Genomic DNA, 15,389 nt, shown 5'->3' with positions numbered 1-15,389 from the left:
TGTTTTATATAATTATATTTATATATTTTAATGTACTAAATGTACCACGTTTATATGAAACTGTGACTTTTATTTCCTGTGCTGGTCTATAACTGAAATAAATGATTTGATTTGATTAACACACATACACACAAAGCACATTGGGATTACAGTGAGAAAGAAGAAAGAAAAGTGAGAAAGAAAAGAGCACAAGAGTAAATCAAGCCAACAAAGCATGGGAGGATGCTTCTGTGAGAAAAAAAATACTAGCCAAGAATTAATCAAGTCAGAAAACTGATCATAAAGTTAAAGAATTCAGGAATTTGCATGCTTCGGAGGAGAATGAAAGAATTTTTCCAATTTTAAAAGTTATTAAGACCTCAACATCTTTGTGACTTTTGACCCACCCTGTATATAATGAACTTGAGGGATAACATAAACCTCACTTTTATCATTTGTAACTGATGAAACCAATGAATATAAGCAGAGGAAAGAAGCATATTTGTGTAATAGCAAATCATGGCTTTGCAATACATGTGAACCAGTGAGCTGCCATAAAGGAAATGTGTATTTTTTAAATGCCATGGAGAAGAATACACATAGGTGTATATGGATGCTGCGTTGACATATCTTTAGCAGTGCAATAAGCAATGTTTTGTAACCAATGAAACAAAATGGATTAAATACATGCCTAAATAAATAAATAAATAAATGGGCTAAGTGGATGGTGGAACCATGGGGATTTTTAGAGGAGCTGAGAGGAAAGCTACTCACAAAAGCTCTTTGAGATACAAAGCAGAGATGAGCGATTGAACTGTAATAGGAAGAGAAAGAAAACATGACAGAGGAGCCTGCCACTAGCTTTTTATTCAGAAGAGCAATCATTTGAGAAATAATCTGACAGATCTGCTTTTTTTAAGTGTTTGAGAATCTCTTCTTGTAGTGCAATACACAATACATAAAATGATTTATTGTCAGGTTTCATAATGGTAGTTTAGCTTCAAAAACCTGTGACAAATCGAAAGCAGTTGGAACAGAAAGGGTGTCTTTTGTACTTAGCACATCAAAAATGCTTTGCAAACTATGAACAAACCCTCCATAATCAAAATGTTAAGAATTAATCAGCAATATTTTCTCCTAGGGTTATAAATGTACCTTTGCTTGCATATTTATTTCCTTGATTGCTGGAGAGCATCTAGTGGGAAAAGTTCTAACTGTAGCCACCTAGTCTGTCCCTGGACTGCATGGGCACTGGACTATATGGTCTTCTTGGCCTAAATTCAGTTTTGGTCCCAAATAAACTAGACCCATTGAATCAATGTTGGTTAATGAACATCCTGTGTGTTGTGTGACCAAAGGCTTTTGAAAGTCACGTAGAACCCAGTAACTGCAGTGAATATATTTAGCTTTATTCAAACTTCACATATTAATGCATCAAGTAATAACAGGCAATAACACACAGAGTTGGATTAACTATTAAGCAAAGCAGCATGTTTTAGGGCATAAAGAGAAGAAAAATGTACATTGCCGAATTACCATGGGCCATGTGGTATAAAACTATAAATGGAGCAGCTGAGTCAGACACCACAAAAAGAAGCTCCAATAATAATAATAATAATAATCCTTTGCAATTACATAAAATAAGAGATTGTTTTGCAAAACTAAATGAAGTGGAAATATACAAAAATATTTTCCATTTTACTGTTTGTTTTATTTCATTTTGAAAAATAAAATATTACATTTGTATATTGTTTATATTTTGAATTACCGTATTTACTCAAGTATCAAATAGAATGTGCTCCTCAGTTTTGAAGGTGCCCATTACACAAAATGGATTTGCTCCAAAATATAATGTATCCAACAGCACAAGCATAGCATGCCAGGGAGGCAGACAGCATGCATGAGGCCATCTGAGAATCCATGTCCCTCCGTCAGGCCAAGGCTGGTGAACTCATCAGCCTTGCACAATTCCCAAGGCTCATTTGAAACTAAGGAGGAGATTTTGAAGGCCTCAGAGGCCAGTTGAAAACCATATGGGAGACAGAATCTGCAGCTAAACAGCCGCAATTAAGTACACCAGCCAGGAGCTCCTTCTCCAGGTGTCGTAGAGCCCCAAGACTGCCACCTCCCTGACCAGACTCCAGGGTTGCAGGTTCCTCAAAGTCTTTTCATATAGGTTAGTTTATTTGTGTGATTCTTATGCACTATCAAATCTAATGCACACCTCAATTTTGGAAATGTAATTTAGCAAAAAAAAAAGTGATCATTAGACTCAGGTAAATAGGATATATATTTCATGGGAACATCAAAACATTCCCCTCCTTCCCAGCAGCTAGACTGATGGGAAAATAACAGAAAAGTGAGTAATCTCAATATTGAATGGTTCTCTGTGTGTTTACAGAATGGTTAGATTTACTATAGTAAGAATTGACCCTTGTTCCTGTGTTGTATCTGCCTTTGTGACTTACAATACAGGTTGAAATCAAATCCATTGGAAAGATCTACAAAATCAGAATAGGACATGATGCAACAAGCAAACAGCCAGAATGGATGTTGGAGAAGGTTAGCTTTCATCTTGTTTATTTTCTTGTTCTTATATTTAGTTAATTACTTATTGCATTGTGTGTGTTTTAAAGCCCTAAGTAGAAACTATTAGACTAATCATCCTGAAAGCATCTTTGTTAACACTTATTATCCATAAAGTAAAATAGACACATTTTCTCTGTAAGGAGCAGATCTTTTTAAATAGCCTAACATTACTTGTTAAGTGCAATATTTACTCTGCTCTAAATCTTAGATCCAACCCACTCACTGAAAGCATAATCAATTATCTTTGTGCGTGCAATTACATTCCAAGAAGTGCATTTTTACTTTCCAGATGGGACTCTTCTGTTAAGAACAGAATAGTTCCATGAATAAAATATACTACATGAACTTTAAAAAGTGTAAATTGCTTTTATTGAATTTGCATTTGATTATTGATGGATGAAGATGATTTATTGTAGTTACTCAGTATTTTAAAAATAAGCACAAGGTTCTGGCAGGCAGATTGCCTTTTTATCCAGGAAGCTGAGAAATCTGATTCGTTTCCTTGCTGCAAACCTTTCATTCATTTAATGTTTCTCTACTTCATTGTCAATCTTGAGTGCATGTAGTATATGTTTATTATTCCATAGATGCTAGTTCATATCTTTGATTTAAGGCTTTTGTTGTGGAATAATGTAAAAACTTTAAGGGCCTCAACACACCAAATGACGGGGGGCCGTAAGTGTGAGTTGTATAGTGACTGACTGAAATCTCACTCTAGTTATAAAACACCCAATGACACTAGGGAAGTGATACTCTCTCTAAGTGATATCTGAACATCTCAAAAAGCATTATCTCAGGGGGTGATAATGTTCCCTTGCACATTCAGGGGTGAGGACCACTTCACTGAAATAACACTCCCATCCTGATCTGCACTGCCTTAGGCCAGTGTTTCTCAACGTGATGGTCAAGACCCTGGGAGGGTGGTGAGGGGGTTTCAGAGGGGTCACCAAAGACCATCAGAAAACATATTTCTGATGGTCTTAGGAGCCCCTTTGGCAGAGAATACTGAAGATATCTCTGTCTGTCCTTCTCTTTCTTTTTGGAAACAGACAGCCAATCTTCCCCCAAAAGCCCTCATCCACTGTGATTGCTCAGTTTCTCAGTCGGCCTCTCAGCCAAGGGGAGGGCTGTTACTGAGACTCCAAGCGGAGAGGGGAGAGCAGGCATGCTTTGCTTACAGCAGTGTAGTGCGCATGTGTGGAAAAGGGAGAGTATGCGAGGCTGGAGAGAGGCTCATGCCAGAGAGTCCCTTCAAGGAATGGGGGTTCTGTGTGGGAAGTTTGTCCCAATTCTATTGTTGGTGGAGTGCAGAATGCTCTTTGATTGTAGGTGAACTATAATCCCCAGCAACAACAACTCCCAAATATCAAGGTCTATTTTCCCCAAACTCCAACAGTTTTCACATTTGTGCATATTGAGTATTTGTGCCAAGTTTTGTCCAGATCCATCATTGTTTGAGTACACAGTGCTCTCTGGATGTAGGTGAACTACAACTCCAAAACTCAAGGTCACCAAACCCTCCCAGTATTTTCTGTAGGTCATGGGACTTCTGTGTGCTAAGTTAGGTTCAATTCCATAGTTGGTGGAGTTAAGAATGCTCTTTGATTGTAGGTTAATTATAAACCCCAGAAACTACAACTCCCAAATGACAAAATCAATGCCCTCCAACTCCACCAGTATTTAAATTTGGGCATATGGGGTATTTGTGCCAAATTTGGTCCAGTGTATGAAAATATATCCTGCCTATTAGGCATTTACATTACAATTCATAACTGTAGCACAATTACATTTAGGAAGTAGCAACGAAATTTTTTTATGGTTTGCAGATTTTATACATATTATTTACTGAATTACTGCCACATAGCTATGTATTTCAGTGTGAGGAGAGGAGGGCAGGGAAATAAATATTGCATCATATGATATTCTTTTGAAAGAGACAATTTGCTCTTACAGTTTTAATACAGTATGTGGTGCATTTAAGGAGCCTGATTCAACATAAATATTTTCTTGTCCAGATCACTGCTTCATAGGTTCTCACCAGAAAGGCCAGGTGAAGTGTTCCGTCTGGTTTTCATGAGAGGGGCAGCAGGGCAAATCTGTCACTCCACGCACAGTTCCCTCTTGGCAATGCTCTTCCCATCACATGTTTAAAACCATGAAGTAAGAATAGCATCTTATCTTTAGAATTAGAAAAACCAAGTGGCAGCAGGAATATTTAGATTCAGCTTTAATTATATCACAGGGATTTTTTTCTTCCCCTCCATCCAATGTTGTGTATCTTGCTTTTAAAAAAACATCTGGTCAAAGCAAATCATGCATTTAACACTTTTTTTCAGAAGAGGTGCTTTGTCAAGTCCTAAAAGATGTATGTCATAGAATCTATTTGTCCTCATCTAGACATTCGGCATTTAGCAGACTTTATTAAAATTCGGATCATTTGAAAATAGGTGTGCTTCAGCATCATTTTTTCTGCACTCATGTTTATTTTCAACTCCTATGGAGGAGATAGAGGAACAAATAAAAACGTATTTATTGCAGATAATTTACATTCCCTTTAATATTTGTTGGACCTTGGGTGCAAAGCTTATGAGCGAAGCTTATGGATTTCAAAGCATGACCTTCATGTAAAGAAATGTGTAACAAACATGAAAGCAATACTTTCTAGCACTGCAGCTAATGTTTGTCCTTGTTTATCAACAGAGAGAGCTGTGCCAATAAAATTCCAGATTTTTATATAATAAAAGAAACCATCCACATTGCTTTTGCAACAAGAATGTCAAAAGATAACATCAATTTGAAAATGCAATGCTCAGAGAGAGATGTATAGTACAAAAAAGATTTTTTTCTAATAGTTCATATATGATCAAGGCTAATTTCATAATACTGTCATATTTTAATGGTTACTGGCAAATTTGTAATTAATTTACTGTTTAAATGTTTTTTTCCCTATCCCATCATAGAAGTGTAGATATGCAATATAGTAATAGAAGCTACAAGGACATCAGAGCATCTCACTGTTGCTTGTTCCATAGGTGACACTACATCACTTGAAGAGTGGGAAAATTCTGAATTTTCCAGCCAAAAAATGGTTGTCAAGGAACCATGGAAATGGAGATACTGTGTGTGAACTTCCAGTTGTCGAAAAAGGAAAAATCCTATACTCAAGTAATGACATGTACTTCTTCTGTTGAAAGACAGAACATAAAAGTTATCACAACAGTTATTAAATTACATAGTCTATTGCCAGATTATGTCAATTTTCACAAAAAAGTATGGGATATAATCCAATTGATCCTTAGCCACTTTAAGATCATTAGGCCTGCTGGGATTTATTAAATTAGCTAGCATGTTAAAACACCTATAATTTAAAGGAATATAAAATCATTTAAAAATATAACTATGAAGATAAAAATGAATCACACAAAGATAATTGCACTAACTCTCCAATTCCATTATTAAAAACAACATGCATGAAATTTACAAGGACATTGTTATGCACCTTAGCAATAGCACAACCTAGAAAAAATGTATATTTTTACATCCCTTTAAAAAAATATTTGTATTATCAGTTTAGTCACTGTATATTGTTTTAAATGTGTCAGCTGACCTATGTGCCCATGACTGGAAAAAGGATGGGCAATACTTAACTGAAAATAAATTCCAAATACACGTTCTATTTCTAAAGGCTTGTTCAAAGAGCCAGATTTTTAGTTTTCTTCAGAAGGTCAGGAGGGAGGAGGCTGATCTAATATCCCTAGGGAGGGCCTTCTCAGTGGTGGCCCCTCAGCTGTGGAACTCCCTCCCTCCCTGTGGCCTCCTCCCTCCTGACCTTCCAAAAAAAAAAGTAAAAACCTGGCTCTTTGAACAAGCCTTTGGAAATGCAGTGCAATAGACAAACACAAAATTATTTAAGTTTGAAACATGAAAATTTTAATCCAGTCTACCTGTGTCTTGCTTCTTCATTTCAGGGGTGGGCAGGCAAGGGGCTTTCCCTCCCCAATGAGAGCAATTTGCCTCCTCCCCTGAGGAATTTCCCTCCTCCCCTGAGGAAGAGGGAGGATGGTTCTGTTTGAACCATCCAGAGAGGCAGCCAGCTCCCTCTCATTCAACATACGACCGTCCACCCACCCATTAACAGTATAACTATGTGGTTGGCTCTCGGAACTGGGTAGGAATTTTTCCTTTCTATGTTCTATGAAGGTTTTTTGCCTAGCCTATACTGTTTAGGGGCTAGCTGGGATGGTAGGTCTGATTAAATAGGCCTAGAATAAATAGCTAGGAAAACACAAAAATTTGGTGTACGTCCAAGGCACCCCCGTTTGGGGTGTGTGCATTTATACAATACACTCACCTTGAGGTTCAGTTAAGGGGTGAGGTGAAATTAAATAGCCCAGAAATAGGAGGAGTCTGGTCTTGACATCTTAGGGGAGGCTTTTCTATATGTTTCCCTTTGCGGTTGCTTCGGTATAGGTCACCAGGGGACCCAGATGTTTTGCCCTTACGAGCCGAGGAGTAGGTCAGGCAGGGATGCTACCTCAACTTCGCCATCAAGTCCAACACAGTTATAGTTTAGTTTTAAGAAAAGTTAAATAGGTAGCAATTTATAAACATTGCGCAAATTTTAATCCAATCTACCTGTGTCTTGCCTCTTCATTTCAGGGGTGGGCAGGCAATGGTTTTTGTATTGTATTGATTTTATATTGATTTAATAAGGCTGTTTTAAATGTTTTAATTATATATTGTGGATTGTTATGGCATCAAATTGCTGCCAATTTGTAAACTGCCTTGACTCGCCTTCGGAATTGAGAAAGACGGGATAGAAAAAATTAAATAAATAAATGATTCATGTCTAATTATTTTAATCTTTTAAAATGTGAATCTCCTTTCTAGCTTTGAATTACCAGGTTTATGTGTACACTGGACATATGGAGCAAGCCGAAACTGATTCCCCAGTTTATTTGTGCATCTATGGAGAAAGAGGTGATTCTGGTCTAAGGCTTCTTCACAGATCTAACAATCCCATAAAATTCCAGAGAGGAAAGGTAAGCATGCCAAATGAAAACTTTAGTCTATCCATTTGCAGATAATTTGAAAAGGGCTTTTACATACCTGTTTTGAAAGGAGTTGAAACAAATCTTGCTCTGCAAAACACTTCATTTTACTAGAGGATTACAGTACGATGCCTGTATCCATTGAGGATAATAAAGAACTCAACTGAATACATAGAGTCATGCTGGAGGACCTAGAAATTACTTAGAGAAGACCTGTTTTTGGACTTGATAAATGAAAATGAAGTTACTGGCCTTGCAGATAGGGAGTCATACTGTATTAAATAATTTTATAGATAGTTCTATAAATTCAGTATCTTAGATGAGGAGAGAATATTAGTACCTGGAAAAGAATTAATAACGAATAAATAAAAGAAGTAATTAAAATAATAAAGTAGAATGGAGAAAATGAAAATAGACTTTGGAGATGGGTATAGAAAGTTAAGAAAAAAAAAACAAGGGGAAAACTACACTTTAAAATATGCACAATATCAATGTTTGTTACAATAGATCACAAACAGGTTACATGTCCCCTCTTCGTGGAATTATTTACAGCATGTCTCATACATTTACTAACCTGGTATTTTATTGGTATTTTTGGAACTGAGAAGAATTGCCTTTTCAGGAACTTAATTGTAGCACCGAGTAATATGGGCACATGCTGAACACTTAACAGGTTGTGATGACCAAGTACTGCAATGAGAAAGTAGAATAATTTGGGCTTGTGCATGTACAGAGGAATGTTGTTATGTGGCAAGTTGACCATGTTGTTTTTTATGTTGCCTGTCAGCTGTAATTTTGTCAATAAACATTAGTCAGATCTTTGACACAAAGAGTTGCAGAGAGTTTGATGTGTGACTTAGTGCACAGCATTTTAATTACCAAAATACTTAGTATGCTACCTGCAGCTTGCATGTTGAAGATGCGCCTAAACCACATTTCATGTCTCATTCTTTTAGCACAGCACATTCCAAACATATATGAGAGGATGGGTCCTTCCAGATAGGCCCAAAAATGTGGGGCCTGTTGTGCTTTTACCTCAGGTAAAAGCGAATTAATACATAGAGTCATGGAACAAAGCAGGATTTACATGTTTGTTCCCAAGTAATTAGATACCCAGGTCTAATGGGGTATTGGGCCTGGGACTACCTGGAGGTGAGTCCCCACAGATAATATCCCCTCTTTGAGCTTCCAAAAGCCCAGAGGAGTAAGATGGTGCCCACACTTTCCCCCCAAGCTCCCAAAACGACCCTTAAAATTTGAAAGAAACTTAACTAGGCCACCATTATGGTGGTCCTTGAGACCTTCAGATGCGTAGAAATGACACACCAGGAGATGGGAAGGAGGGAGGAGCAATTTTCTATGTGCCAGAAGGACTCAAGGACCATTGTAATGATGGCCTGGTAAGTTTTTTAAAAAATTAAGAGTAGTTTTGGGGGGCTTCGGTGTGCCTGGGCGCCATCCCAGTAGTCTAGACACTCCTCTGGGAAAGCCTGGGTTTTGGGTGAATGTGTGTGTGTGAACTGAAACCCATGCTGAAGCAGGTTTTTAAAGTGGGTTTAAGTTGTATCTGGAAGTGTCTGATGTCATCAGGAATGGACTAAAGTTATATCTGTTGTAGTTATGACTTTCGCAGCTATTTTAAACCCTGAAATAGTTGCTTAACTATTACTATGGCAACTTCTTCCACTTGCAATAGTTCCTAGAAATGTTTTGTTTTCTCTATCAGTTGTGTCAACTCCTTTGGGTCTAATTCACTCAAAGTAGACACAACCATGCATTGGCTCATATGTGCTTATTTTTGTTCACTAAAGATGTACCATGAAACGCAGAGGAAAAATCTAGATCCATACCATGAATTGTGGGGAGCATTAGTTATTTATTATCATATTTTTTGTTGGTTTATCTTTTTTCAATGCTGGAACTCAAGGTGCTTCACACATTTTAGAAATGGGGTTAAAAGCACAAAGATGTGATTACAACATATAAAGGCTGTTATTGTCTTTCCGATTTTATAATGAGTCAAAATAAGCAAACTTGGTATAAAAAGTATCTGATGGTATTGGGTGCTAATATAAATTACAAAAATATAGATGGATTCCAATAAATTCAGAAACAAAATCTGGGACTTTCTAGTCTCTTTAATTAGTCTGAATGTACCCTCAATTTGCAAATTCATATTTCAACACTGAGATGGTTGTGACCTTTGTTTATTGCTGTCTGCATTAATGTGTGTGCAACCTATTTGTTGTCTTCTAGATTGACATGTTTGAAATACAAGCTGTCTCTCTTGGAAATCTACAGAAAATGCTGTTGCGCTGCAAGGCATATAACATGTCACGCAATTGGTACTGTGAGAAAGTAGTCATCAGAGAACCTGAGAAGAACTCTGAATATATTTTCATCTGTGAAAGGTAGTATTTAATTACAAGTCCTCTTCTAAAATTACCTTTCCAAACAACAGCTTAGTTCCTTCCGTGTAACAATTAGTTCTCTTTATTTTTTTAAATAAATGCTGTTTATTCTTGCCCCATTTTCCAAAATACATGAAATGTCAATAATGCAAAGCTGTTTCTCTTTGATTGAAGGGATCACTGCATCATTGTAACCTATGCCTTGTAACTGTGACTTTGTTTGTAGGGTGGCACAGGTTGAAGGAGGTAGCTTAAATCCTACAAACATCTGATCTTTATCCTTCCTCAGATTTTTGGAATGATCCAGTTAAGAATACCTTTTAAAATGTCATGTTAGGCTTCACTTTGTCCCCTGCTCCATTCAAACTAAAGGAAATTCCAGGAATTATGTTATATATGACATACCTTTGCTAAAGTATATGCTAACCAAATGAGCCTCCAGATGTTGTTGAACTGCAGCTCCTAGCATTCTTTTCCATTGGTTCTGCTGGACAGGGCTAATGGGAGCTACACTTCACTCACCTCCACCTAGCAAAAGGAAAGCACAGCTAGGCTTAACTGAAGAATTTCACCAATAAGAATTTTGGTCAATCCTCTTTATCTGAGCTAGGAAAATGCAAACGACAATGACATTTAATGAATATGTGTGTAGAAGAAAGTATGGAGTTCCATGAAAGCATTAAATATTGTTGGGTTTCATCCCTGGACTGCATAAGTCTCTTGTGTCATCAGGTCTCCAGTTCTCAATGAGTAGCTAGACTAGAGATAGGATTAGAGTGAGGGATTCCTTCCCCCACATTCCCATGCATGCTTATCCCAGAAAGGGCTTTGTTTTTACTCTTCCTCCTTGCCACTATCGCCTCCCCCTTTGAAGATGTAGCAATGGAATCTCTGTGAGGTCCCTTGCTTTTTAAACGTATTTTGATTGCCCTGGGCTTGGCCATGCGGTCAGCCTCCATTGTTTCTTCTGCCTTTCACTTCCTTCCAGTGAAGATGCATTTTGCATCTCTCTCCAGGCAAAATGTAGTTGCATGGATATTTTGACTTTGTATCCTATTTTGTCTTTCTTAGAAGATGGGTTTTAGTAAGCTAGTTAGTGCCAAAAAAAAAAAATTCTATCCAGAATGTATTTTTCTTGAATAAATATTTTTGAACCTAAAGTTGTGACTCTGCAATCCTGTATCATCCTGTTGAATGGAAGCTTATCCTGGCTCACCACACGTAAGTTTCTGCTGATTATGAAGTTTACTTCTAGTTCTCTGTTATATTTATGGTGGAATTACCCCAACTGAGGGGTATTTTGAGCCTAACAGCTCAGATTCCCCAACAAATATACAGAGTCCTTATCTCTTAGGCACAAAGCCACTCAGTCATGAAGCATTCTTTTTCAGTGGGTTGTTGTAGGTTTCTTGGGCTATATGGCCATGTTCTAGAAGCATTCACTCCTGACGTTTTGCCTGTATTTATGGCAGGCATCCTTAGAAATTGTGAGGTCATTTATTTTCAGTTTCCTGAAGATTCAGTATTCTATAAGAGAAAAGGGGAAATAGGGGAGGAACGATGTGTGGTGATTCCAGCTGCCAGTGTGAAGAATCCTACTGAAAGCAGACCCATTGAAATCACTCGGACTTAAGTTAGCTTTATTGTTGCTGTTGTTGTTGCTGTGAAAGCTGCGACTCACAACAAGTTCTACCCATTTTAATCTATTTTCTTTAGACAGAATTTATGGTTGCATTTGCCCTCTATCTATGAAGAAGAAACATCACAAGCAGTGCTTTTAAAAGAAAAGTGTAGGGCAAGTAAAGAAAGATTGTATAGCCTCCTAAGTTCCAACCTGGGGTCTGCTAAGTCCCACATTCAAAAGGTTGGTTTTTGTTTTCAAAATGTCAGATGTTTTATATGTACACACAAAAGAGGTAGGAAAAAAAGAAAAAGAAAAATGGGCATGGATAAAGAAGTACATAGAATATCAAAATGGATGTGCATATATGTTGAAAGAAAGTAACCATTGGTCCAATAATGTATTTTCTTGGATCTACTGTCTATAATATACAAATTAATGTAGAAGATCTTCTAATTATTGGCTGCCAGATGATGAATGCTTCTCTTTCCAACCTGAAAGTCTTTCAGAAACAGCAAAAGCATGGAGAATCCAGCCATGCTGACCTTCAGTTAAATTCCAATGTGCAGCATAAAAGTGCATGCACCTCTACAAATGTCAAAGATTTTTTCTAATACAAACTTAATGCCATTTCAACATTTCTTATTTAAGGTAACTTATGTGATTTTTAGCTAACCACTTACTCGGTTCATTCTATTTTTAGAAGCCCGGAGGGTTTTTTAAAAATAAAAAATAAAAGCTTAGTTGTGAAAAATATGTGCATGCATAATTATCAGTTCTTCACAAGATCTAATGCACAAGTAATCAGGCATTTCATGCATTTGATTAGACAGGGTCTTTTACTGGTTCGAAGCTGAGCATCTCCATCAAGGTGCTGAGTTCCCTCATTTGCATACCTAATGGAAAATCCATTTAAATCAAAGGATGAAAGATGCTTGAATATTTTAACCTTGTCCATGAAGTCAACAGTGCAACAGGATGTATGTCTGTAAAGAACTCTAAACTGCAAATGTCTTCAGGGCTGCATCTAAACTTCAGATGCTGTTCTGGATACAGCACAGAAGTGTCCTGGAGCCCTTTTTGAGTGTCCAACAGTGTGTTGGGGCCATTGCTACTGCTTTGTCAGCCAAAAGCAGCTCCTTGTCAGAGCTTTGCTAGCAACATTGCTTCTAGTGAGGTCACAACAGAATGCCAAGCCATGGGACCCAGTAGAAGAGACATCACCAGCAAGGCTGTGCTGGAGGGCTGCTTCTAGTCAATGATACAGTGGTGGATCTGTCTGATGTGCAAATCCTGGATCACACTGGATCCAGCCCCATCCAGCTGTTCACACCTCCAAAACTCTAGGGTCAATCTGGAACTTCCTGGAAGCTCTGAAGAAAATTGTGATTTCCCCTTATGCCAGATTAATGGCTGAAAGCAGTACTTCTGCTGTGAAACTAGCCATACACTGCATGGACCACTTGCAGTTGCAAGGTGAGTCTACAGACACCCTCTCAGTTCTCATATCACATCATATCTTTATACTCAATCAAGAAATAGAACTTCAGATTGGTAGTCCTGACCCTAAGCCAATTAATTACACCACGTTTTTCTCTCACTTCCGGAGTCTTTCACCCATTCCTGCCTTCATTTACCTGATCTTGGAGCCAACTGAACCATATCACTTCAACTCACTGCCTGGCAGGGACGAATCTGCAAACCATACATAATTATTTGGGCCTCTGAGGCATTGCTGTACAATAGATCTTGTTTTCTAGTATATTTTCCTCCTCTCTGAGGGGAAAATAGACAAATACGTTTCATTCTGGTAAAGTCAGTGTGAAACATCTCCAATGTAGAAGCGTTTTTGGACATAAGACTACAAATAAAAGGCCATCTGGCTAACTTCTCTGTTCTTCCAAAAATTGATGCAAGTGGGAGCTGTCTTTTTATATATATTGCTCGTGACTTACGTGGCTATGATAAGTTCTGCTATGTTTAGGTTGGATTCTCAGTTCAGATTTAACCAATCCAATGTGTATGCAGAAAAATAAGCACTGATCATAGAAAGAGAAGGGATGGAGCATACTGTGTACCAAATGTGAATTCGTTTCCCCAAATTATATATTGTAACTACTATTTTTAAAAGTCATGTAACAATACTAATGTAATAACAACTGAAAGAACAACAAATTGTAATAATCATATTTTTCTTTATGTGAGGAATGTATTTTTATCTTTTCAGAAATAGCTAACATGCCCTCTACCCCAATCAGAATCTTAACTTTGTGTGTATGTGTGTGTATGTGGGGGGGGGGGGGGGAGCTCTTTAGCTTTATGGGCTTCATTTGGATTGGTCAACTGGATGCTTACAGGTTGGATGGGGAAATAGTCTCATTTGTTTTAATAGAAAAGAATTTCCCGTGCTATTTCCCATACTATTTTCAGATTGAAGAATAAAATTTGCTATGTTTGTTTGCCAAGACCCCTAGTTATTACTAACCTAAAACCCCACCCAAACTCACAACCAAATCATGTGATGTACATATCTAATTGACCTTCTATTTTTTTTTAATAAGAAGGCCTGGCTGTTATGTTTTACATTACCTTTCTGTCCTGTTCCTAAAGAGGATGTGATGTATTGCTTGATCTCCTTGTAAATTAAGAGCATGATAGCTTGATGCCCTCCATGCAGAAATAATTTACTGTCTTGAGTTAAAGCTTTGTATGCAACACCCTGTACAGCAGTATGCTCACATTAAAAATAATTTTAGTTAACATTATGTGCTGACACAGCAAAACTGATTCCAAGTTTCTCCTTTCTTTTGTTCTCTCTCTTTTCCTCAGATGGCTGCCTTATATGTCAGAAGGCATAATTCATTCAGAGATAGAGCTCTTTTGTCAAGGTAAAAGATATGGCTGTAATTTGGGAGTTAAAAAAAATAAGGCATTGAAGGAGTTACAGTGGTCGCTAGGCATGGTTAGGTTCGGTTGGAATCTTCGTAATTTGGAATAAATTCGGAAATATTTCCTTTTTGAAGCGATTTCAAAGTTTTTAAGGAAACCGGAAGTCCTTTTGCCCTTCCGAAGCTTTTTCCGCCATTTCTCTTACAAATCAGTAAGTGAAACGGAAATTATTCAGCTTTTCAAATGAGTGTGGTTGGATTCCCTTCAGTTTCCTTCCCCCCTCGCAGTCAGCCTTGGGTGAGAGATGTAGTATAACGCAGTTTCCATGAATTCCCTTCACTTGATTTTCCCTCCCAGTGAGCCCTGGGTGAGAGATGCAGTTTAATGCCATTTGCATGGATTCCCTTCAATGCCTTTCCCTCCCAGTCAGCCTTGGGTGAGAGATGTAGCCCTTTTCTCCCCCCCCCCCCCCGCTTCTGGAATAAAACAACTACTTTCAAAGTAAAGACCACCCAATGAAACAGGAAATAACACTTTGAAACCATTAATGAAGGATTTGGAAGACTTGGAAGTTTTGAAAAGTTTTGAACTTTTTTTTCTGTGAAAATCAGAATTGACTTTAGATCCGAACCACCAGCACCCCCTACATCCGAAATGAGTTTTGAACCATTCTTTTTGGATCAAACAAGCCTAGTGGTCGCAGCGGAACTTACTTTAGAATAAACATGCATACGTTGCATAGGGATTCAGAGTAAACATGTACAGAGTTGTACTTCAAGCAAACTTGTGTTATTTTCACATTGCTGTTCCTAGCTTCTAATGCCTTTGATCTGCAAATGGTGTGTTTTT

General features: G+C 37.7%; 1 protein-coding gene across 1 annotated transcript in view; it reads left to right on the top strand.

The window, feature by feature from the left end:
• RP1 (RP1 axonemal microtubule associated) overlaps nt 1–15,389 on the top strand; it is a 222,929-nt gene that overhangs the window by 69,609 nt on the left and 137,931 nt on the right. Inside the window, exons 18-22 of the mRNA XM_060775314.2 lie at nt 2,455–2,541; nt 5,601–5,733; nt 7,459–7,610; nt 9,876–10,030; nt 14,481–14,539. Coding sequence (XP_060631297.2) covers nt 2,455–2,541; nt 5,601–5,733; nt 7,459–7,610; nt 9,876–10,030; nt 14,481–14,539 — 586 coding nt within the window. The remainder of the gene's footprint in view (nt 1–2,454; nt 2,542–5,600; nt 5,734–7,458; nt 7,611–9,875; nt 10,031–14,480; nt 14,540–15,389) is intronic.

This window comes from Anolis sagrei, chromosome 4 (genome assembly GCF_037176765.1).
Source record: "Anolis sagrei isolate rAnoSag1 chromosome 4, rAnoSag1.mat, whole genome shotgun sequence".
NCBI classification, from domain to species: Eukaryota; Metazoa; Chordata; class Lepidosauria; order Squamata; family Dactyloidae; genus Anolis; species Anolis sagrei.
Note: the sequence above shows the minus strand (reverse complement) of the source record. Positions and strands in the feature narration are given on the sequence as shown.